Source organism: Leptonychotes weddellii, chromosome 9, assembly GCF_054177405.1.
Source record: "Leptonychotes weddellii isolate Sample4059 chromosome 9, ASM5417740v2, whole genome shotgun sequence".
NCBI lineage: Eukaryota > Metazoa > Chordata > Mammalia > Carnivora > Phocidae > Leptonychotes > Leptonychotes weddellii.
Window position 1 is genome coordinate 41,231,898 of NC_138377.1, and position 25,698 is coordinate 41,257,595.

Genomic DNA, 25,698 nt, shown 5'->3' on the forward strand with positions numbered 1-25,698 from the left:
GGGACTCGATCCCGGGACTCCAGGATCATGACCTGAGCCGAAGGCAGTCGCTTAACCAACTGAGCCACCCAGGCGCCCCCTCACCATTGTCTTCTTTTGAACAATCTCACTGGCCACCAGTTGGCAATGAAACCTGGGAATTGTAATCTCCTATGATACTACCCAGAGCCAGGGGAAGGGAGGGAATGGATTAAGGACAAAAAGCAAATGACCAGTAGTGTTATTGGAAGAACAAAATGCAATCACCTTCAAAGCCCTTGGCCCAGTGCCTCTTCACAGTAGATACTCAATAAACTGGGGTTGTTAGGAATATTTTTTTGCCTATTTTTTGTTTTTTAATAATAATATTCAATGTGATATTGAGATATAGGCCCATTTCTTTGTTTCCATTTTTTGTTGTAGTATAATTAATACACAATGTTATATTTCAAGCATACAACATATTGATTTGACAATTCTATACATTACTCAATGGTCACCATAAGTGTAGTCACCATCTGTCACCATACAATGTTATTACAATATTATTGAGTTATTCCCTATGCCATACTTTTCATCTCTGTGACATTTATTTTATAAATGGAAGTTTGTAGCTCTTAATCATCTTTATCTACTTGCCCATCCCTGCCACCTACCTCCCCTCTGGAAACCACCAGTTTGTTCTCCATATTTAAAAGTGTTTGTTTTTGTTTGTTTGTTTGTTCATTTTGTTTCTTAGATTCCACATATAAGTGAAATCATATGGTACTTGTCTTTCTCTGTCTAACTTATTTCACTCTGTATAATACCCTCTAGGTCCATCTATGGCAAGAGTCACATGGCAAGAATCGTTCTTTTTTATGGCTGAGTAATATCCCATTGTATCTATCTATCTATCTAGATATCTTTCATCTATGGATACACACTCAAGTTGCTTCCATACCTTGGCTATTGTAAATAATGTTGTGATAAACATAGGGGGGTGTATATCATTTTGAATTAGTGTTTTCATTTTCTTTGGGTAAATAGCCAGAAGGGGAATTACAGGGTTGTATGGTACCTTTATTTTTAATGTTTTGAGAAAACTCCATGCTGTTTTCCACAGTGGCTGCACCAATCTACATTCCCACCAACAGTACAAGAGGGTTCCCTTTTTCCACATCCTCACCAACACTTGTTATTTCTTATCTTTTTGATACTAGCCATTCTGAATGACATGAGGTGATATCTTTTGGTTTTTATTTGTATTTCCCTGATGACTAGGGATGTTGAGCATCTTTTCATGTGTCTGTTAGCCCTCTGTATGTCTTCTTGTGGGAAAAAAAGTGTCTATTCAGGTCTTCTGCCCATTTTTTAATTGGACTGTTTCTTTTTTCAGTGTTGAATTGTATAAGTTCTTATATATTTTGGATATTAACCCCTTATCAGATATATCATTTGCAAATACTTTCTCCCATTCACTTGGTGGTGTTTTTGTTTTGTTGATGATTTCCTTTGCTGTACAAAACCTTTTTATTTTTATGTAGCCTCAATAGTTTATTTTTGCCTTTGTTTCTCTTGCCTGAGGAGACATAGCCATAAATATGTTGGTAAAGGTGATGTCTAAGCGATTACTGCCTATGTTTTATTTTAGGAGTTTATGGTGTCAGGTCTCACATTTAGGTGTTTAATGTGACCTAATTTTGAGTTTATTTTTGTGTATGGTGTAAGAAAGTGGTCCAGTTTCATTCTTTGGCATGTAGCTGTCCAGTTTTCCCAGCACCATTTATTGAAAAGACTGTCTTTTCTCCATTGTATATTCTTACCTTCTTTGTCAAAGATTAATTGACCATATAGGTGTGAGTTTATTTCTGGGCTCTCCATTCCGCTCCATTGATCTATGTTTCTATTTTTGTGCCAGTAAGTACCATACTGTTTTGACTACTATAGCTTTGTAGTATATCTTGAAATCTGGAACTGTGATACCTCCAGCTTTGGTTTTCTTCCTCAAGATTGCTTTGGCTATTCAGGGTCTTTTGTGGTTCCATACAAATTTTAGTATTCTTTGTTCTATCTATGTTAAAAATGCTGTTGTGTTTTAATAGGGATTGCAATGAATCTGGATTGCTTTGGGTAGTATGGACATTTTAATGATATTAATTCTTCTTAATTTCTCTTTCTGCTATTTCATTTTAGTGTATAGAAATGCAACAGAATTCTATATATTATTTTTATATCCTACAACTTCACTGAATTCATTTTATCAGTTCTAAAGTTTTTTGGTACAGTCATGAGGGTTTTCTATATATCGAATCATGTCACCTACAAATAGTGAAAGTTTTACTTCTTCCTTACCAATTTGGATGCCTTTTATTTCTTTTTCTTGTCTGATGCTGTCGCTAGGACAGTACTGTGACAATGCCGTGTTGAATATAAGTGGCAAGACTAGACATCCTTTTCTTGTTCCTGATCTTAGAGGAAATCTCACTGAATATGATGTTAGCTCTGGGTTTTCATATATGACCTTTATTATGTTGAGGTATGTTCCCTCTAAACCCACTTTGTTGAGAGAATTTATCATAAACATACGTTGTATTTTGTCAAATGCTTTTTCTGCATCTATTGAGATGATCATATGGGTTTTGTCCTTCCTCTTGTTAATGTGATTTATCGCACAGATTGATTTGCAAATACTGAACGACCCTTGCATCCTTGGAGTAAATCCCACTTGATCATGGTGAATGATGTTTTTGATAGTGTTAAATATTCAATTTGCTAATATTCCATCGAGGTTTTTTGTATGTATGTTCATCAGAAATATTGGCCTGTAGGTTTTTTGGTTTGGTTTGGTTTGGTTCTGATTTGTTTTTGTTTTTGTTTTGATTTGATTTGTTTTGGCCATGTCTTGGTCTGGGTTTGGCATCAGGGTAATGCTGACTTCATAGAATGAATTTGAAAGTTTTCCTTCCTCCTCTATTTTTTTGAATAGTTTAAGAAAACTAGGTATTAACTCTTTTTTAAATGTTTGGTAAAATTCACCTGTGAAGTCATCTGGTCCTGAACTTTTAGTTGGGAGGTAGGTTTTTTTTGTTTCTTTTTTTCAAATTGAGGTATAATTAACATATAGTGTTATATTAGTTTCATGTGTACAATATAATGATTCAACAATTCTATACATTACTCAGTGCTCATTGAGATAAATGTACTCTTAATCCCCTTTATCTACTTCACCCTTACCCTATCCACTTACCCTTTGGCAACTACCAATTTATTGTCTGTATTTAAGAGTCTGTTTTTTTTTGTTTGTATCTTTTTTCCACATATGAATGAAATCATATGGTATTTGTCTTTCTCTAATTGACTTATTTCACTTAACATCATATCCTCTGAGTTTTTTTCATGTTGTTACAAATGGCAACATCTCATTTTTTTTTTATGGCTAATATTGAGTGTGTGTGTGTGTGTGTGTGTGTGTGTGTGTGACCTCTCCTTTATCCATTCATCTGTCAATGGATACTTAGGTTGCTTCCATAATTTGGCTCTTGTAAATAATGCTGCCCAAAACATAGGGGTGCATATATCTTTTCAAATTTGTGTTTTTGTTTTATTTGTATAAATACCAAGTAGTAGAATTACTGAATTATATGGTATTTCTATTTTTAATTTTTTGAGGAACCTCTATACTGTTTTCCACAGTGGCTACATTCCTACTAACATTGCATAAGAGTTCCTTTTTCTCCACATCCTCATCAACATTTATTTCTTGTGTTTTCTATTTTAGCCATTCTGACAGGTATAAGGTGATACCTCATTGTGGTTTTGATTTGTATTTCCCTGATGATTAGTGAGGTTGAGCATCTTTTCATGTGTCTGTTAGCCATCTGTGTGCCTTCCTTGGAAAAATGTATAGGGGTGCCTGGCTGTTTCAGTCAGTAGAGTATGCAACTCTTGATCTCAGGGTCATGAGTTCAAGCCCCACGTTGGGCATGGGGCCTACTTAAAAAAAAAAAAAGAGGGGTGCTGGAGTGCCTCAGTCAGTTGAGCCTGCAACTCTTGGTTTTGGCTCAGGTCATCATCTCAGGATGGTGGGATCGAGCCCCAGGTCAGGCTCCTCACTTGGCATGGAGTCTGCTTGAGATTCTCTCCTCTCCCTCTCCCTCAGCCCCTCTCCCTACTCTCTAAATCAATCAAATCTTTAGAAAAGAAAAAAAATTCTATTCAGGCCCTCTGCCTATTTTTTAATCAGATGTTTGGTTGTTGGTTTTTTTTTTTTTTGGTGTTGAGGTGTGAAAGTTCTTTATGTATTTTGGATATTAACCCTTATCAGAAATAAAATTTACAAATATCTTCTCCCATTCAGTAGGTTGCCTTTTTGGTTTATGGATGTTTGTTGGGAGGGTTTTTTAATTATTAATTCAATTTCATTGCTAGTAATTCATGTGTTCAAATTTTCTATTTCTTCTTGATTACATTTTGAGAGATTGTATGTTTCTAGGAATTTATCCACTTTCTCCAGGTTGTCTGATTTGTTGGCATGTAATTTTTCACGATATTCTCTTATAATTCTTTGTATTTCTGTGGTGTTGGTTGTTATTTCTCCTTCTTTATTTCTGATTTTATTTATTTGAGTCCTATCTCTTTTCTTCTTTATGAGTCTGGCTAAAGGTTTATCAATATTGTTTATCTTTTCAGACAACCAGTTCTTAGTTTCTTTGATTTTTAAAAATTTTTTAGGTTTTGGGGTGCCTGGGTGGCTCAGTTGTTAAGTGTCTGCCTTCGGCTCAGGTCACGATCCCAGGGTCCTGGGATCGAGCCCCGCATCAGGCTCCCTGCTCAGCGGGGAGCCTGCTTCTCCCTCTCCCACTCTGCCTGCTTGTGTTCCCTCTCTTGCTGTCTCTCTCTCTGTCAAATAAATAAATAAATCTTAAAAAAAAAAATTTTAGGTTTTATCTTTGCTCTAATATTTTTATTTCCTTCCTTCTACTAGCTTTGGGGTAGTTCTTTTTCTAGCTCCTTTAGGCATAAGGTTAGGCTGTTTATTTGAAATTTTTTCTTGTTTCTGGAGGTAGGTCTATATCATTATAAACTTCCCTCTTAGAACTGCTTTTAGAGGGACGCCTGGGTGGCTCAGTCAGGTAAGTGTCTGCCTTCCTCTCAGGTCATGATCCCACGGTCCTGGGATTGAGTCCTATGTCAGGCTCCTTGCTCAGCAGGGAGGCTGCCTCTCCCTCTGCCTGCTGCTCCCCTTGTTTGTGCTCTCTCTCTCTTTCTCTGACAAATAAATAAATATATATATAAAATCTTAAAAAAAGAAAACTGCATTTAGGGGTGCCTGGCTGGCTCAGTTGGTGGAGCATGCAACTCTTGATCTCAAGGTTGTAAGTTTGAGCCCCATGTTGTGTATAGAGATTACTTAAAAATAAAATTTTTTTAAAAAAACCTGTTTTTCCTGTGTCCCAAAGATTTTGGATCATTATGTTTTCATTTTCATTTGTCTCCATGTATTTTTTGATTTCCTCTTTGATTTCTTGGTTGACCCATTTGTTGTTTAGTATCATGTTATTTAGCCTTCATGTGTTTATGATCTATCCAGATTTTTTCTTGCAATTAATTTCTAGTTTCATACTATTGTGATCAGATGCTTGATATGATTTCAATCTTCTTAAGTTTCTTGAGACTTATGATGTGGCCTAACACGTGAACTATCCTGGAGAATGCTCCATGAGTACTTGAAAAGAATGCGTACTCTGCTGTTTTTGAATGGAATATTCTGTACATATCTGTCAAATCCTTCTGGTCTAAATTGTCATTCAAAGCCACTGTTTTCTTATTGATTTTCTGTCTGAAGGATCCATCCATTGATGTAAGTGGAGTGTTAAAGTCCCCTACTAGTATTTTATTACTGCCAATTTCTCCCTTTATGTCTGTTAATATTTACTTTATTTAGGTGCTCTGTTAGGAATATTATTAGTATGGATTTTCTAGCTTCATTTTCTACTTCTCATCCTGAAGCCACTTTTCCAATCACTGTAGGCGATAATTGGACATGCTGTTTACTCTGCCAGGGAGGCTCTTTCTCTTTTTTTCTACCAGTTGACTCCCAGAGTATGTGAGTAAGGTTTACAGCTCCCTCAGGACTCCAGCCTGTTCATAGGAAAAGGTCACAGCCTGGACCTGCTGATATTGTTCAGGCTTATTGTGGCTGAAGACCTTGGTCAAGCACCACCTGGCAACCAAATGCATTGCCATCCCCAGGATTACTCAGAAAAGCCTCTCCCCTAGAGTTACTTGTGAGTCTCCCTAGAACAGGAGATACTTGGCCTTCAGAAGGTAGCATTCTGGTGTGTAGTTCTCCTTCCTTGTGCCATAACTTCCCAAGTTTAGCTCATTTCTGCCTAATTCCACTTAACACTCAAGGGAGGGAATAGGCAAAATAGGGAAGGGTTACTGTTGTGGGCAACAGGGTCTCGTTCCACTAGGGCCCTAAACATGTGAAACACATTTCAAATTTCCCAACAGAGGACAGGAATTTGAGGTTTTAATCTACCCATTCCCATTTCCCACTGATGAGGGGATAATTTCCCTGATCATCTAGATTATACCAGGTCTAGGGGTTAGCATTTGAGTGACCCTGGTAGAATCTTTAACAAGAAAGATTTAGCAGATACAATATTGTTGAGGGATCTATAGAGTACCTTAGAATAAAATGATTAAGTATAGATCATTACTACATTTGTACTCTATTGCTACTATGATAAATTACGCAAATCTAATGACTTAAATAATACAAATTTATTATCTTAGGGATCTGTAGGTTAGAAGTCCAACACAGGTCTCACTGAGCTAAAATCAAGGTGTCATCAATGCATTCCTTTCTGGAGGCTCTGGAGAATAACATTTTCATTGTCTTCTCCAGTTTTAGAAATTGTCTGCAATCCTTAGCTCATGGCCCCTTTTTTTCATCTTTAAAGCCAGCAGTGTGCCATCTCTATGACCACTTTTCCATAGTCATGTCTCCTTCTGAGCACAGCTAGGAAGGGTCTTGTCTAATAAGGACCCATGTGATTAGATTGAGCCCACCTGGATAATCCAGAATAATCTCCCATCTTAAGGTTCTTCACCTTAATTACAGCTGCAAAGTCCCTTTTTCCATGTAAGGTAACATATTCACAGGTTCCGGAGATTAGGACATGAACATCTTTGGAGGGTCATTATTCTGCTTACCACAATTATATAAAAATTTTGCAATACTCTTATTAATTGATTTGATAAGCAGAAATTATAAGAATATATAAATAACTTTTGCATGTGCATTTATCTATTTATAATATCTCTTTAGACTGATAAGCAAAGCACCAACAATCTACCCTCCTTGGTGGGAGAAAGAGTGTTTAAGCATACCTTTGCCAAAGTCAAGGCTGCCCTTTCCCAATCCCCCCATCCCAACGAAAAGGACGTCTAGACACACTAATAGGTCATAGGGAAGAACCCAACTTTCCCAGTATAGATATATCATTAGCAAGTGTGAGGGATTCTGGTTCCTCATCTGGACACAGTCAGCATCCAAAAACTCCAAGACAAAGAACCTGAAAAGTTTTATTCTATATTCTTCAGCTCCAATCAATTATTTATTGGCACCTTCAGCAATTTCATTATTTCCTTTCTTCTTCCTTCCTTTCTACCTTCCTTCCTTCTACCACATTAATACTAAATGCCTATTACATTCCAGGCACTGTGGTAGGCAGAGCGATCAAATGGTGAACAAGACAGACCCTCATAGAGTTTCCTTTCTAGTAAGAACATATACAATTAGGGGTGCCTGGGTGGCTCAGTTGGTTAAGCGTCTGTCTTCAGCTCAGGTCATGATCCCAAGTTCTTGGGATTGAGCCCCACATTGGGCTCCCTGCTCAGCGGAAAGCCTGCTTCTCTCTCTCTCTCCCTCTGCTGCTCCCCGTGCTTGTGTGCTCACTCGCTCTCTCTGTCAAATAAATAAATAAAATATTTAAAATATATATATATAATTAAACTAGCCATTTATTAAAACTATATTAAGTGCTATAATAGAACTTAACAGAAGACCTAACCTGATCTCTAGTGGGTCAAAAAGAGCTTTGTTGAGGACAGGGCATTCAGGCTGACCCTGAAAGGAAGACAGAAAGTGATAGTGGCTCAGGCAGCTACCATGTGAATGCCATTGGTTTTCCTCTTCCCTCTTCCTTCCTTCAGCAATGTTAATGCCACGGGTTCTGTGACCCACCAAGTCAGATAGGATGCCTCAATCTGATCTCTGCTCCTGCTCCACCATTGAGAGCACCTCAAGATTCAACTCATGATCCTTTGCCTCCCAAACTTAATCATCTTTTTCCAGGTTGAGTTTAATTGTAATTTAAGTAGTCTTCAAAAATATTACACTATAATTTGTCCTAAAAAAAAAAAAAAAGCATTGCATATACAGAATGGAACAAAAACAATGCAATGGGATGTAAATTTGATATAAGGGAGGCAAAAACTTGTAGTTGGATGAATGATTGCTATTCTTATTTTGTTGTAAAACAACAACAAAGTGCTGTAATATCCCTATAAAAGTAAGATATTGACATGTCACTGAAGCTAGGTTACATTATTTTACTGACATACTTGTGAAATGATTGCTCATCACTTGCCAAGCATTGTGATTAAAGGCAAGAGAAATCCCAAGTCCTTTGGTGTAGATAAAAGATATCTCACTGCAATACAAGGCTGCTATGATCAATTCATGCCTTCCACAGAACTATCATTAGGTCATTGTGTCATAGTCTCAATGGTACACAAAATAACAGTGTATCTTAACAATCACAGCCTCTTCAAATTGATAAAATACAATAGTATCAAAGCCAGGCTTTATTATTGACAGAGAAAAGAATTTTTAAAAATTTTTTAGTCTCAAGAAAAAAAATTTTTTTCATCTCCTTTAGTATTCCATGATTCGAACTTAGTGCCCTAGATCATGACCTTATTATATGCTTTACTAAAACACATATAGAGGATATAGAAAGTCTGTCCCTTTTTGCCAAAGGACTGTGAAAAGAGAAAGGTAGGGCTGTAGGAAGAATAGGTGGTAAAAATATGTGTGATAACCACTTCCCTCCTAGTAAAAATCCCAGAGAGAGAGATGCATTACCTTAAGAAAGAAGGTGAGGGCAGGGTATGAGGGACTTTTCCCCACTTCTAAAAACAGTACTCTGAAAGGAAATCCCCATAATAGTTGTAGTATGGTTAAACCAAAGGAAATTCTGGGTTCAGAGTCTCCCTCTGCAGCCATGTGATATGGAAACTACCCAAAATTTCAAGTTTCCATTTGCTTTTGAAAAGTAAATGGTGCACACCAGCAAGCCTATGGTAGTTGTCTTAATAGGGCCAGGTAACCCTGTAGCTTGGAGCAGGAGGGTAGATATTCCTGACTTGGGACCAATTAGGAGTCACAGCCACATGTCAGCACTCAACACAGCAGGAAGGAAGGACCACAGGGCCCTGTGCAGGCAGAAAGAAGAGAGTAAGAGTTCACCAACTGCTGAGTTAGGCCACAGATGTGTTAGAATGAGCAGTGGCCAGAAATATAAGGAACATTTTCTCTACATAAACCAGTGAGGACTAAAGAGAGATCCATGGGCACCATGTGGACCCAAGAACCACTGTCCCTCCTTACCACAGGGACTGGCAAGTTCCTCTATATACATAGTCACCACCTTGGGGAAGAGAAGGGAAAAGAAAGGAAATTTGAAAGATGAGTCATTTATCCAAAAAAAGAAAAGAAAGAAAAAAGACTGTAAATTATTAAATTGGACTAAGTTGACTGAATTGGTTTCTTTCCTCATATCCAATTTTTTTCATCTTAATACATTGCTTAAAATTTGCTGTTTTACTTGAGACCACATCCTAGAGATGTTCCAATGTCAGTACACATTGATCTACCTCATTCTTTTTAACTACTAAATGTTATTTCATTCAATATAACTATTTAGCACCCTAGGGAAAGAGAGTTAAGTTGTATCAGACATTTTTCACAAAACAAATACAGCTGCAGTTTGTGTCCTTGGGAAGCACTGTTCCTGCATCAAATTCAAGTGCCTGGTGCTCTTCCTGCAACTTTTCCAGCTATCTTCTCAGTTCCTCATTGAGACTAAGGCAGGGCCCACCAGACCTGCCCAGCGGGGAACACAGCTTAAACTCAGGGTTGGCTCCCTGCTACCAGAAGTTGAAAGTCAAAGTCACTGGAAAAGTCCAGTGGCCTGGTTATCATCATAATCATCATAATGGTGGGATGCCTGGGTGGCTCAGTCAGTTAGGCGCCTACCTTTGCTTCAGGTCATGATCCTGGGGTCCTGGGATCAAGTCCCGCATCCGGCTTCTTGCTCAGTGGGGAGTCTGCTTCTCCCTCTACCTGCTATTCCCCCTGCTTGTATTCTCTCTCTCTCACACACACACAAATAAATAAATAAATTTTTTTTTTTAAGATTTTATTTATCTATTCATGAGAGACAGAGAGAGAGAGGGGGGCAGAGGGAGAAGCAGGCTCCCAAGGAGCAGAGAGCCCGATGCGGGACTCGATCCCAGGACCCCGGGATCATGACCTGAGCCGAAGGCAGACGCTTAACCATCTGAGCCACCCAGGCGCCCATAAATAAAATCTTTTAAAAAAAATCATCATCATAATGGTGTTTACTATGGTGCCAGGCATGGAGTTATATCTTGATCTATGTTTCCTCATTGAATGGTTGGGAAATACTTGCCTGGCTCAGAGCTATTGAGCATGGTTAATTAATTATATGCCAAGAGACTCAGGCAACCCCCTCCCAGAATGAGTTTCCTAACAACCTGAGTTTCCCTAGCCATCCCTCCATGGTATGCCTCCCACAAGGAACAAAAATCAATGTATCAGCCTCTGCCACTATTTTTGTACCCAATTCAGAGCTGCCTAATAGATCCAGAATCAAATTGGTCTCCCTGGGGCCCTCCCAATTATGCAGGGTTCTATATTAAAGCAATCTCCTCTGCTGGAATAGGTCTAAACTATAGCTTCAGGGTGTTAAGTCTGGGGATACAGACCACAGTTACTAAAAGGCCTTGTATATCCTGTATTGCTTGCCCACATGGCTATAATGTGCCCCAGCCATGCAACACTGTAATGTTTTTAATAAGAAATGCTCCAGCAGGATTTAAAAATAATTTATTAACTTGCTACTTAACTGATAGCCTTGAACAAAAATGATTAAATATATGCATTGCTTAGAAATTACTGTGGCAAATACTTTTTATCAAATGATTTATATTAGCATTAATTATGGATCATTCCAAGCAATTTGGATTTGTGGTTTTATTTTCTTCCTGGATTCATATTAATTTTTTATCCCAACTGTTTTGATGCTTTTCATTGAGATAAGTTCTTTTTTATTGTTGCTGTCATTCTTTTATTCTGAAAGACTATGCTCCAGAGAGCAAGTATAAATATAAGTAGATTAATGCCTTATTCATTGTTGTAGTTACCATTTTGAGATCCCAATTTCTGTATTTGTTGTAGTAACAACGGCTATAACAATTCCCAAATCCATACTGCCTTGACATTTTAGAATTTGTTTCTTACTCAGGTCAGTTCTAAGCAGTGTTGTGAGAGAGAAGGAGAGGTTCTGGTCCACACATTCATTCAGGATCCAGGGCTGTTGCAGGGTTTACCATCTTTACCACAAGGTCAGCCAGGGCATAGACATCCAGGAAAAGAGAGGGGAGATTTCAGGGGTTTTTTTGGATCAGGCCCTCACATATGCCTTCATTCCATTGGCAAGAATTTGCTAAAATAAATAAAAGCAGTCTCCAGAATTCTATAGACTGATTACAACTATGTATATTCAAATGTTCACAGGAAAATAACAGATTGTAGAAAAGGCACTAATAATGTAAAGACAGTTATAATAATAATGATCATTTAATAGGTGCCTGAGATGGGGCAAAATGCTAACAGCTTTATACATATTATCTCTAATGCTTACAACTATCCTGTAATGTACATATTACCTGTAGCAGACAGAGTTAGTTGCTGACAGATCTCAGCAGAGAAAATAGGCCCCAACCCCATTCCCAAACTAAATCACCAGTGGATGGGGCCAGATACGACTCAATTCTGGCCAATGAGACATAGGGAAAGTGAGCCAGGGAACTTTCTTCCACATAAAATATAGAGCCTTTTGAGGAGAGAGTCCTATTGCCTTTCTGCTCTGGATATGATTATATGAGGCATTATTTTTTTACCTCAGGTGGCCATCTTGCGGCCATGACTTGACCAGCTTAATAATTAAAAAAACAATATACACAAGTTGGTAAAGAAAAAGTAAATAAATAAATAAATAATTCCTAAAATGAATAAGGATTTTGTTTCTCTGATACTATCATTGTTGTCAACAAATTTATGAAAAAGTGTTAAGTGCCTAATCACAGAAGTCAACATCCATAAGGATTATAATTTCTTTAAAAGTTGAATAGACCCGGTCCTTATCATCATGAAACTTAAACCAATAGGCCAAATGAGATGTGGGCATCTCTTCCATGGTCATCAGGGAAGGCTTTGTGGATGAGCTTTGTTTTCAGGAGTTTTTAAATAAGGGGAAGAATGGCTAAGCAGTTGCAGAACAAATGGTGTTTATTAAATGGCATTGCTTTGGAGAGATTCAAGGGTGGCAGGGATTGAACTAGTCCAACAGTCTGTCAGTCTGGCATTGGTTGGCTGCCTGTGGAATAACTATCCTCACATCTCTGGTAGGGAGTGAAGATGGGTAATAAGCATGGGAAGTCTGCCTACCAAAAAGCTTCAGGAGGCATAGCCCAAACTATTTTCTGAAGAGATGTGGCTCTGCCCATATACCTAAAGTTCATAAAGGGTGAAAAAAAGGACAGAGCAATCATAGCAGTTTGATCAAGATAACCAACCAAATTCAGATAACTTAGTGACAGTCATATGTTTGCCAAAATTTCCCTCTATAATGCATGTATATTAGTCAACTTTAATCCAGTTTGTGAAATAGATGGTGTAAGTCATTCTGATTATTAGAATGCTGATAATGATATAAAATGGTATAAGCCATTCTGATTAGCTAAAAAGGATAAAAAGAATGAAGTATTAATGAAATGTCAAATCAAACATTTGTTGTAATCTGGGTTAGCAAGGTAATGTGAGGATCTATTTCACATTTTCAGTTTAGTAATGTAGGATTTAGTTTCTTCCAATATTCATTTCCAGACTTAAAAAATATTTAGCTACATCTTAATTTTGTAGTTTTAAAACACAGAAATCTCTAAGGGGAGAGAAATGAACTCCATGTTACTCTACAAAAGCAGAAATGAGAAAAGATAGTAATTCTCATATAAAATCTAATGAAACACTAATATTTCTGATTATCTCTTTGAAAAGATTCATTATTTCAGAATTGTTAGCCAAGTCTAATAAAATCCCTCTAAATTTGTCTCTTTGATCATAGCTTCCTACTCTTTTACTTCTTCACTCCTTCAATCCAACTTCATTATTTCCTACCTCCCATGCAGAGCTCTAATCCCACAATCCCTGTCTCAATCTAATTTATCAGCTTCCTGCTTCCTTATCCAGCCTAGACAGACCCACTGGTCTTCAATTCCACCATGCCCTTGACAGAACTCTCAGACGCCTTTTGACCCATAGATCAATCCAATTATCCACTATATATGGTCCTACATGTGGCGGCCAGGTGGATTGCTGCCAGAATAAATACATGATCTTCCGGAACTGCAGCCATTTTAGTGCCACTCAGAAATTCCTTTTCCCGGCCCATGGTCAGTTCACTCTCTCATTTACACCATGACTGTCAGAATAACCTCTCCACCTTACTCACCCTTCCATACATTCTCTGAATGATGGCATTTGTCCCACTTAGAGAAAATAGAGACCATCTCTCAACTTCAAGACCTCCCAGCCTACAGATTTATTTACACACTTTCCAGATTTACACTGTTTTTCCTCCCAATTAAGGCCAATTTTCTTGTGAATGTTCTGGATCTTATCTTCTGTTTCCTAAGTGACATGGTTCTAGCAATTGGTCGCCGTTGTCCTACCCTCCCACTTCTTCACCCCGTCTCTTTGTATTTCCTTTTCCTATACTTATAAACATGCACAATGATATCCATCTAACAAAAAATAATAATAAATTAAAACAAAACAAACAACTCCCCCAATAAAATATTCCCTCATTCCAGGAAATTTAGCTTTTTCCCTAGCCCTCTTATTTTCCCCTTTTTACAAAAATGATTATTTTTTAAATAATGCCTATTTATATCATCATGATAGAAATTCAGTTTCATTATTTTTAAATGAAAAAACAAATAGAAAAATCATAGTTAAATGCATTCTTAATACTTTTCAGCATTCATGTAGTCTCTTTTTATCTTTGGGGACTTTATCTTTTAAATAACTATAATAATAAAAGATAGGTAAACATATATATATTGATTTTTTATATCCTTTTTAAATTTTTAAATTATTTTTTAAAAGATTTATTCACCCATTTTAAAAAGAAAGAGCATGAGTGGGAGCGGCAGAAAGAGAAAGAATCTCAAGCAGATTCTGCACAAAGCTTGGAGCCCAATGTGGGGCCTGATCCCACAACCCTGAGATCACGATCTGAGCTGAAGCCACGAGTCTGATGCTCAACCAACTGTGCCACCCAGGCACTCCTATATCCTTTTTTTAAATTAAAAAAGTAGTAAGGATTTCTGGACAAGATGATTCAGTGAATTCAACCTTTAATATATTCTCCTCTAAACACAAAATTACCAAAAATAAAATATAAAAAAAGAAAATTAAAAATGTTAAGCCAGCAAATCATATATTTAACAAGAGATTAATAGCCAGAATATATGAGGAACTCCTGTGACTCAAAAACAGCAAAAAAAAAAAAAAAAACTCTATTAAAAAATGAGCATCTGGGGGTGCCTGGGTGGCTCAGTCAGTTAAACAACTTCCTTCAGCTCAGGTCATGATCCCAGGGTCCTGGGATCAAGCCCCACGTCGGGCTCCCTGCTTGACGGAGAGCCTGCTTTTCCCTCTCCCTCTGCCTGCCATTCTGCTTACTTATGCTCTCTATCTCTCTGTCAAATAAATAAAGAAAATCTTTTTTTAAAAAATGAGCATCTGTCTGGAAGCCCACTCAGAAAAAAGAAAAAATTGGCAAAGAAATTGAATAGACATTTTTCCAAAGAAGATATACGTATATGGCCAATAACCACATAAAAAGATGTTCAACACCACTAATCATTAGGGAAATGCAGATCAAAACCACAGGAAGATGCCACCTCACATTCATTAGAATGGCCACTATTAAAAAAAAAAACCGGAAAGTAACAAATGTTGGTTAGGATGCAGAGAAATTGGAACCCTTATACATTATTAATGGGAACATAAAATGGTGTAGCTGTTATGGAAGACAATATGACAGTTCCTCAAAAAATTAAAAATAGAATAACCACATGGTTCAGCAATCCCATTTCTGGGTATATACCCAAAAGAACTGAAAACAAGAACTTGAACAGATATTTGTATACCCATGTTCATGACAGCATTATTCATAATAGCCAAAAAGTAAAAGGAAATCAAGTGTCCATCAATGAATAAATGGATAAACAAAATGTGCTACGTCTATACAATGGCATATTATTCAGCCTTAAAAAGGAAGGAAATTCTGACTCCTGTTGAAACATGGATGAATCTTGAAGACATAATGCTAGGTAAAACAAACCAGGTACAAAAGTATAAGTACTGTATGATTCCACTTGTATGAAGTACTTGTAATAGGCAAATTCATAGACACAGGAAGTAGAATGGTGGTTTCCAGGGATTGGGGAGGGAGGAATGGGAAATGATTGTTTAATGGGTACAGAGTTCAATTTTGGACAATGAGAATAGTTCTGGAGATGGGTGGTGGTAATAGTTGCACAATGCAAATGTAATTAATACCACTGAACTGTGCAATTAAAAATGGCTAGGGTGGTAAATTTTATGTTACATGTATATATTTTACCATAATTTTTAAGAATTAAAATTTAAAAAGCATTACCCAGGCTTCAAAAATGATAATACCTCTGTGACCAAAAATGAAAGAAAAGCAAAGCTATGAACAGAACTGAAGTGACCTTTTGTGTATGTGTTTGAGGTGGGAGAATATGAAAAAATCATGGGAGAAAAGCAAAACAAAATAAAAACTATGAAAAAAATCTATTCTGTCCCATGTACATTAACTCCAATATTTATAACACCTTACAAAGTAAGGAATATTATCCTCACCTTACCCATGAGGAAACAGATTGAAAGGCCTTTCAGTAACTTGTGTAAAATCATACAGTCAGAACCAGCGTTCAAACCAAGATGTGTCTAACTCTACTGTCTTTTTTATAACCATATATCCAAATGTCTCCAAGGTAGAGAAGACTACTGTTAGCTTGCTAATTGACCCTAAACTGATCATTTTATTAGAAAGTTGATACACCCTGGGGGGAAAGTCTACATTTACTCAACAAATATTTATTAAACACTTAAATTATGCCAAGTACCATTCTAGGTTCCACAAATATAACTATGAACTGGGACAAGGATGGGAGAGAGAGAGAAAAGGAAGGATGGAAGGAAATGAGAAGAGAGGAGGAAGACAGCCATGGTATGCCTGAGCCGGAAACCATCAAAGGTCCATTGTGTGACTTCTAAAACACTAAAGAAGTCCTTCTTCCAGCAACCATTTGATTTTGGCACCTTCTCTGGATCATGAACTGTTCCTGCCCTCTCTCTATACCCACTCCACCCCTACCATCAATCTATTAGGGGAAAAATCAAAGTTACAGTCTGGTCTTTTATTGGTTATTATAAAAGAATTAATTCATCTTCCTCCTGCATAGATTACCACTTTAGTAGGGCTCTATGAAAACAGAAAAGCCACTTAAAAAGACCCAAAGGAATGAAGTTATTAACATAAAAAGGGGGACAATGAAACAAATATTTGGGGAAAGTAAAGCTTGACCCCTCAGATCACCCCAACTGGATAACACTCTAATCTTAATATAAATGTTACTGCTTGTAACAGAAGAGTTCACTCTGTCCTTTGACCAAAAGAATAAAGGTATAAAAGAAGGTGATCTTTTGGGCAACACTCTCGGGTCCCCTCCCTCTTCGGGAGCTTTGTACTATCACTTTACTATCACTCAATTAAAATTTGCTTTGCTGCCCATCAATAAAAAAAAAGAAGAAGAGGAAAGAAGAAAGAAGAAGAAGGTGACCTTTTTTCTGTGTATAAGATTCAATACAGATTAGTGTGATTCAACAAACATTTCTTGATCTCTACTCTGTGTCAGACATTATTAGGTACAGGAAATATAGAGGTAAGCAAAGTGCCTATATTGAAGAAGAAATCTATACAGACAGACCAAATACCAAACTTCATATGAGATACCATTATACATCCACCAGAATGGCTAAAATTAAAAAGTCTTATAACACCAAATATTGATGAATATGTGAAGCAAAAATTTTTGGTTAAGTGTAAAATAAAATGGTAAAGCCCCTTTGGGGGAAATCTTGCAGTTTCTTGTCAAACTAAATGTAAATGTTTATGACCCAGTAATTCTGATCCTAGCATTTACCCAAAAGAGTTGGACACCTGTATCCACAAAAAGACTTATACAAGAATATTCACAGTAGTTTTATTCATAATAGCCAGAAACTGGAAATAGCCCAAGTGTGCATAAGTTAGACAATGGGTCTAAATAAAAGTCATGTATCTATACACTGTAATTTTACTTAGTAATATAAAAAGAATGAGCTTCTGATTCATACAACAAGATGAGTGAATCTCAAAAACATCATACTGAGTGAGGGAAGTCTTACAAAAAATTATATACTGTCCCATTAATATAAAGTTCTACAACATGCAAAGCTAGTTGGAAAAAAAAATCAGAACAATCTTTGTCTCTGAAGGGAGAGGAAGTGGGGATTTCCCAAGAAGTGGCATGAGTGAACTTTCCAGGAAAATGGTAATGTTGTATTTACATAGAAGTTTAAGTTGCTCAAGAGTATGTTTTTAGTGTCTCTCATAAGATACTTAAGATTTGTGCATTCATGGTCACAGGGTGGTGCACACCAGGACACCCCTGGTTAGCACCCACCATAGCTCCAGGCTTGGTAACAAGTTGACACAGGTGCAAAGCACCCCAGAAAACTCTAGGCTCACACTACTTTGGCTTGGGAAGGCACATTTGGCTCAGGTGCTCTGGAACCTCCCAGCTAAAGTCTGCTTCAGATCCAGCCACCCTGACAGGGTGACCCCTGTGAAAAGCACACTAGGAAACCCCCAGCCCCTGCCTGCATTCATTCTAGCTACCCCACCAGAGCACCCCCTTCTCAGAGTACCTGGAACACCTCCACCTGCACCAGCCTCAGCTTCAGTTGCCCAGCCAGCCCCACCCCCATGCACTGAGCACCCCAGGACACCCTAGCTTGTACTCAATTCAGCTTTAGCTGTCCTGCCAGGTTGCCCCTAGTGTGGAGAGCTGCAGGACAATCCAGCTTGTACCCAATTCAGCTTTAGCTGTCCTGCCAAGACACATTTGTCATGGATGGCCCACGGACCACACTGGCCCACACCCACTTTAACTTAAGCTGTTCTGCCAGCATGTACCCTGTGTGGAGTGCCTCAGGATCCCCCAGGCCTGCATCCCACCTTGGTTCCAACCACCCCTCCAGAACACCCTCTGTGTGGAGAGTCCTAGAACACCCAAGTTTATAACCACTTCAGCTTCAGCTACCCTGCCAGGGCTCCCTCTGCACAGAAAGCCCAGGGACTTCCCAGCCCACACCACACCTCAGCTTCAGCCACCCTGGTGGGGCACCTTCTATGCAGAAAGCCCTGGAACACCCTGGCTTGCACCCACTTTAGCCTTAGATGTCCTGCCAAGGCACCCACTGCATGAAGAGCCCAGGAACAGCACTGATCTGTGCTCACTTCAGCTTTAGCTATCCTGCTAGGGACCCCACTACATGGAGAGCCCCATGACACCCAACCTACACCAGTTATAGCTCCAGCTAGCCAGAAAAATTCACCAAGCACACACAGTCTACATAGGGGATGACCACATACAAGACCATTCCTTCAGGTTTAGGAGAAGTAGCTGTTCTGCCTAATCCACAGAAACAAATATAGAAGTTTATACAAAATGGGGAGACAGAGGAATATGCTCCAAAAGAAAGAACAAGACAAAACCTCAGGAAAAAAATAATAATAAATGCTATAGAGATAAGCACTATGCCAGACAAAGAATTTTAAGTGATGATAAAGATACTCAGAAGGCTGGAGAGAAGAGTGGAAAACCTAGAGAAACCATCAATGAAGATATAGAAAACACAAAAAAAGAACCCAATCAGAGTTGAAGAATACAATAACTGAAAAAATACACTAGAGGAAATCTACAGTGGATTAGTACACGCAGAACATATCAGTGAGCTGGAAGACAGGATAATAAAAAGCACCCGAGTTGAACTGCAAAAAGAGAAAAGGACAACATCAAGCCATTATAGGGGTCCCAGAGGAGGAGGATGAGAAGGATGAGGATGAGGAAAAGGAAGAAGAAGGAGGAGAGGAGGAGGAGGAGAAGGAGGGAGAGAAAAGGACAGAAAACTTATTTGAAGCAATAATAGCTGAAAACTTCCCTAACCTGGGGAAGGAAATAGACATCCAGGTTCAAGAAATGCAGAGAGTTCCAAACAAGATGAACTCAATGAGATCCACGCCTTGATACCTTATAATTAAAATGTCAAATTTTAAAGATATAGAGAGAATTTAAAGAGCAGCAAGAGAGAAGCAAAAATTACCTATAAGGGAAACCCTATAAGGCTATAAGCTGATTTTTTCAGCAGAAATTTTGCAGGCCAGAAGAAAGTGGCATGATATATTCAAAGTGGGGGGCAAGGGCGGGTGGAGCTACAACCAAGAATACTCTACCCGGCAAGACTATCATTCAGATTTAAAGGAGAGATAAAGTTTCCCAGACAAACAAAAGTTACAGGAGTTTATTACCACTAAACCAGACTTACAAGAAATGTTAAAAGGACTTCTTTAAGTGGAAAAGAAATGGCCATAATTAGACATAAGAAAATCATGACTAGGGGTGCCTGGGTGGCTCAGTCATGAAGCGTCTCCCCTCGGCTCAGGTCATGATCCCAGGGTCCTGGGATCAAGCGCCACATCAGGCTCCCTGCTTAGGGGGAAGCCTGCTTCTCCCTCTCTCACTCCCCCGGCTTGTGTTCCCTCTCTCACTATCTCTCTGTCAAATAAATAAACAAAATCTTAAAAAAAAAATATATATATATATATATATGCCACATATTGGACAAGCTAGAAGAAATGAATAAATTCCTAGAAACAATCTCCCCAAACTGAATCAGGATGAAATAGAAAATATGAACAGACCAGTTACTAGTAATGAAATTAAATCAGTAATCAAAATACTACCAAAAAATAAAAAGTCCAGGACCAGATGGCTTTATAGGTGAATTCTACTAAACATTTAAAAAAGAGTTAATAATATTCTTCTCAAATTATTAAAAAAAAATAGAAGAGGCAGGAAAGCTTTCAAATACATTTCATAAGGCCAGCATTACCCTGATACCAAAACCGGATAAAGATACCACAAAAAAAGAAAGCTACAGGCCAATATCCCTGATGAGCATATATGCAAAAATCCTCAACAAGGGGTGCCTGGGTGGCTCCGTCAATTGTGTCTCCTGGGTCATGGTCCCAGGGTCCTGGGATGAAGCCCCACATCAGTATCCCTGCTCAGCAGGGAGTTTGCTTCTCCTCTCCCTCTGCCCCTCCTCTGTTTGTGTGCTCTCTCTCTCTCTCAAATAAATATATAAAAGATTTTTAAAATTCTTTTTAAAAATCCTCAACAAAATATTAGCAAACCACATTCAACAATACATTAAAAAGATTATCCCCACTACTTGGGATTTATTCCAGGAATATAAGAAGATTCAATATTTGCAGATCAGTCAATGTGATATACTACATTAACAAAACAAAGGATAAAAATAATATGGTTATCTCAATACATGCAGAAAAAGCATTTGACAAAATTCAACATCCATTCATGATAAAAATTCTCAATAAAGTGGGTTTAGAGGGAACACACCTCAACATAATAAAGGCCATTTATGAAAAGCCGACAGTTAACATCATACTCAGTGGTGAAAACTTGAGAGCTTTTCCCCTGAGACTGGGAACAAGACAAGGATGTCCACTCTTGCAACTTTTATTCAACACAGTACTGGAACTCCTAGCCACAGCAATCAGACAAGAAAAAGAAATAAAAGACATCCAAATTCGTAAGGAAGAAGTAAACCTGTTACTCTTTGCAGATGACATGACACTATACATAGAAAATCCTAGAGATTCCAAAAAACTATTAGAACTGAACTATGAATTCAGTAAAGATGCAGGATACAAAATTAAATACAGAATTCTGTTGCATTTCTATACATTAATAATGAAGTAGCAGAAAGAGAAGTTAAGAAAACAATACCATTTACAACTGCACCAAAAGTAATAAAATAGAAATAAACTTAACCAAGGAGGTGAAAGACTATACTCTGAAAACTGTAAGACATTGATGAAAAAAACTGAAGAAGACACAAATGGGAAGATAGTCCATGCTCATGGATTGGGAGAACAAATATTGTTAAAATGTCCTTACTACCCACAAAAAAAAAAAAAATGTCCTTACTACCCAAAGCAATCTACAAATTCAATGCAATCCCCATCAAAATACCAATAGCATTTTTCAGAAAACCAGAACAAATAATACTAAAATTTGTATGGAACCACAAAAGACCCCAAATAGCCAAAGCAAACTTGAGAAAGAAAAACAAAGCTAGAGGTATCACACACAATTCTAAGTTTCAAGATATACGATAAAGCTGTAGAAATCCAAACAGTATGATACTAGCATAAAAATAGAGAAATAGATCATGGAACAGAATCAAGAGCCAAGGGGCACCTGGGTGGCTCAGATGGTTAAGCATCTGCCTTTGGCTCAGGTCATGATCTCAGGGTCCTGGGATCGAGTCCCACATCGGGCTCCTTGCTTAGCAAGGAGCCTGCTTCTCCCTCTGCCTGCCACTCCCTCTCTCTCTCTCTCTCTGGCAAATAAATAAATAAAATCTTTAAAAAAAGAATCAAGAGCCCAGAAATAAACCCACACTTATATGGTCAATTAATCTTTGGCAAATGAGGCAAGAATATACAATAGGGAAAGATAGTTTCTTCAATGAATGGTGCTAGGAAAGTTGGATGGCTACATGCAAAAGAATGTAACTGGACCACTTTCTTACACCATACACAAAAATAAATTCAAAAAAGATTAAAGACCCAAATGTGAGACCTGAAACCATAAAAATCCTAGAAAAAAAACACAGGCAGTTATTTTTCTGACATCAGCCATAGCAACATTTTTCTAGATGCTTCTCCTAAGGCAAGGGAAACAAAAGCAAAAATAAACTATTGGAACTACATCAATATAAAGTTTTGCACAGCAAAGGAAACCATCAACAAAACAACAAGGCGGGCACCTGGGTGGCTCAGTTGGTTAAGCGACTGCCTTCGGCTCAGGTCATGATCCTGGAGTCCGGGATCGAGTCCCGCATTGGGCTCCCTGCTCAGCAGGGAGTCTGCTTCTCCCTCTGACCCTCCTCCCTCTCATGCTCTCTCTATCTCATTCTCTCTCTCAAATAAATAAATAAAATCTTTGAAAAAAAAAATGAAAAACAACAAGGCAACCTACTGAAGAGCAGAAGATATTTGCAAATGATATATCCAATAAGGGGTTCGTATCCAAATATATGAAGAACTTATACAACTCAACACCAAAAAAATCCAAAGAATCTGATTTAAAAATGGGTAGAGGACCTGAATAGATATCTTTCCAAAAAGACATACAGATGGCCACACATGAAAAGATGCTCAACATCACTAATCATCAGGCAAATGCAAATCAAAATCACATTGAGGTATCAGAGGAGCTAAATTCAAAAAAGACAAGAAATAAAAAGTGTTGGAGAGGATGTGGAGAAAAAGGAATGCTTGTACACTATTGGTGGGAATGTGAATTGGTACAGACTGTGGAAAACAATATGAACTTCCCTCAAAAAATTAAAAATACCATATGATCCAGTAATTCCACTACTGGGTATTTGACCAAAGAAAAGGAAAACATTAATTTGCTATTTGCATCCCTATGTTTATTGCAGCATTATTTAAAATAGCCAAGATATGGAAGCAACCTATGTGTCCACTGGTAGACAAATGGATAAGGAAGATGTGGTGTACACGTACATACACACACACACACATAGAGGAATGTTATGCAGCCTTAAATAAGGACAAGATTGTGACATTTGAGACAACATGGATGGACCTAGAGGGTATTATGCTAAGTGAAATAAGTCAGACTGAGAAAGGCAAATACCATATGATTTCATACATATGTGGAATCTAAAAAAAAAATGAATAAACAAAAAGCAGAAACAGACCTGTAAATACAGAAAACAAACTGATGATTGCCAGAAGGAAGCAGGGATGGGCAAAATGTGTGAAGGGGAGTGGGAGATACAGGCTTCCAGTTATAGAATAAATAAGCCATAGGAATAAAAGGCATAGCATAGGGAATATAGTCGATAATACTGTAATAGTGTTGTATGGTGACAGTAGCTACAGTTGTGGTATAATACAGCATAACATATAGAACAGTTGAATCACTATGTTGTACACCTGAAACTAATGTAACATTGTATGTAAATTATACTCAAATTTTTAAAATTTAAAAAAAAGAAAAGGAATTCAGAGAGTACAAACACTTCTGTAAGAAAACTACAGCCCCTTGAGAGGCAAGGAGGAAAAGTTACAAAAAAAAAAAAATGCATTCTATTGTATGTAAATTTTACCTGACATTTAAAATACGAAGAATTGCAAACAAATGTAGAACTCTACATGTTATGTATAAACTCTGAATGACATGTATTCTGAATTATTTGGAAGGAAGTATATCAATATCTGCAACTTACTGTGAAATGCATTTTAAAAAGATGGATTGATGCATGGATAGAGAGACAGAGATACAACAAAATAAACACAGTAAAATGTTAACTAAAATCAGTGAAAAATCCTTTTAGCTTTTCTGTCTACTTGAAAGTGTTCACGATAAAACGTTCAGGGAAATTGTATGAGAGTATAGAAGATATGTAAGGTTCAGAGGTACAGAAAAGAAGGTACTTCACTCTAACTCTCTTAACTATGGAGAAGAGCAGAAAGATGTCAGAGACCTCAATGAGGAGGTGATGTCTGGGGGCACCTGGGTGGCTCAGTCGTTGGGCGTCTGCCTTCGGCTCAGGTCATGACTCCCAGGTCCTGGGATTGAGCCCTGCATCAGGCTCCCCGCTCGGCAGGAGGCCTGCTTCTCCCTCTCCCACTCTCCCTGCTTGTGTTCCCTCTCTCGCTGTCTCTCTCTCTCTCTCTGTCAAATAAATAAATAAAATCTTTAAAAAAAAAAAAAAAGAAGGTGATGTCTGAGTTGTGCTGGATGAATAGGATTTCACCAGGCAGTAAACAAAGTTGGTGAATGAGCATGTTTGATTAGCTGCATGCAGTCTGATCTTGCTGGAGCATGGGTGTATAAGGAAGAGCAACCAGAGGTGGGGATAAAGTGGTAAGCAAAGGCCAAATCATAGAAAATTGTGGGTATTGTGCTAAGTTTTTATCTTGTTAGTGATGGGGACTTATTGTAGGATTTAAACATAGGTGGGTTGATCTATCTTGTACTTTAGAAAGATCACTCTGGAAATAATGTGAAAAAGAAATTTCCAGCTGCAAGGTTAGAGGCTGGAGAACCAGAATGAAGGTTGTTGCAATAGCCCAGCTAAGGGATAAGAGTAGCCTGAATTGAGCCAATGGAGGGCAGGTGTGAAGAAGCACTGGATTGGAAAACTATTTGGGAGGTAAGGTTCACAGGAGAGAAAATGGACACAATTGGTGATTGAGTAGATGTGTGGGTTGAGAGAAAGAGAAGAGTTGAGGGTGATCTTAAAGATTCTGAGTGAATAATGATAGAATATGAGGAGGTGGAGGCAAGTTTTAGGAGAGAATATGCATACCATTGGGGAAATGTTTATTTTTTATTTTTTTTTAAAGATTTTATTTATTCATGAGAGACAGAGAGAGAAAGAGAGAGGCAGAGGGAGAAGCAGGTTCCCAAGGAGCAGGGAGCCCGATGTGGGACTCGATCCCAGGACTCTGGGATCATGACCTGAGCCGAAGGCAGACTAGCTTAACCATCTGAGCCACCCAGGCGCCCCTGGAAATGTTTATTTTTTAATCCCTATACGGAATGCCCTGGTGGACCTGCTCAGGAGGCTATTGAACATAAAATTGGGGCATTGGTAGGGAAGTTAGCATTGGATTGATTGATTTTTGCATTTACTTTTTATCATCTACTCAAATTCTAATTCATTCCAAGGAGGATTTGGGAGGTAACAATTAATATACAGTGAAAGCCATCAAACGGGATGTGACCTGGAAACTTGTTAGAAACCCTTTCAGGTTGCAAAGGGAAAAATTAATCATATATTCCACAGCCACTCACATACAGCTATATTTG

General features: G+C 38.0%; 1 protein-coding gene across 1 annotated transcript in view; it reads right to left on the reverse strand.

The window, feature by feature from the left end:
• The window catches only part of LOC145723332 (phospholipase DDHD1-like), a 73,432-nt gene that overhangs the window by 12,995 nt on the left and 34,739 nt on the right, over window positions 1–25,698 (reverse strand). The window contains exon 2 of the mRNA XM_081829760.1: window positions 5,688–5,860. Within this exon, the coding sequence (XP_081685886.1) occupies window positions 5,688–5,860 (173 nt within the window). The remainder of the gene's footprint in view (window positions 1–5,687; window positions 5,861–25,698) is intronic.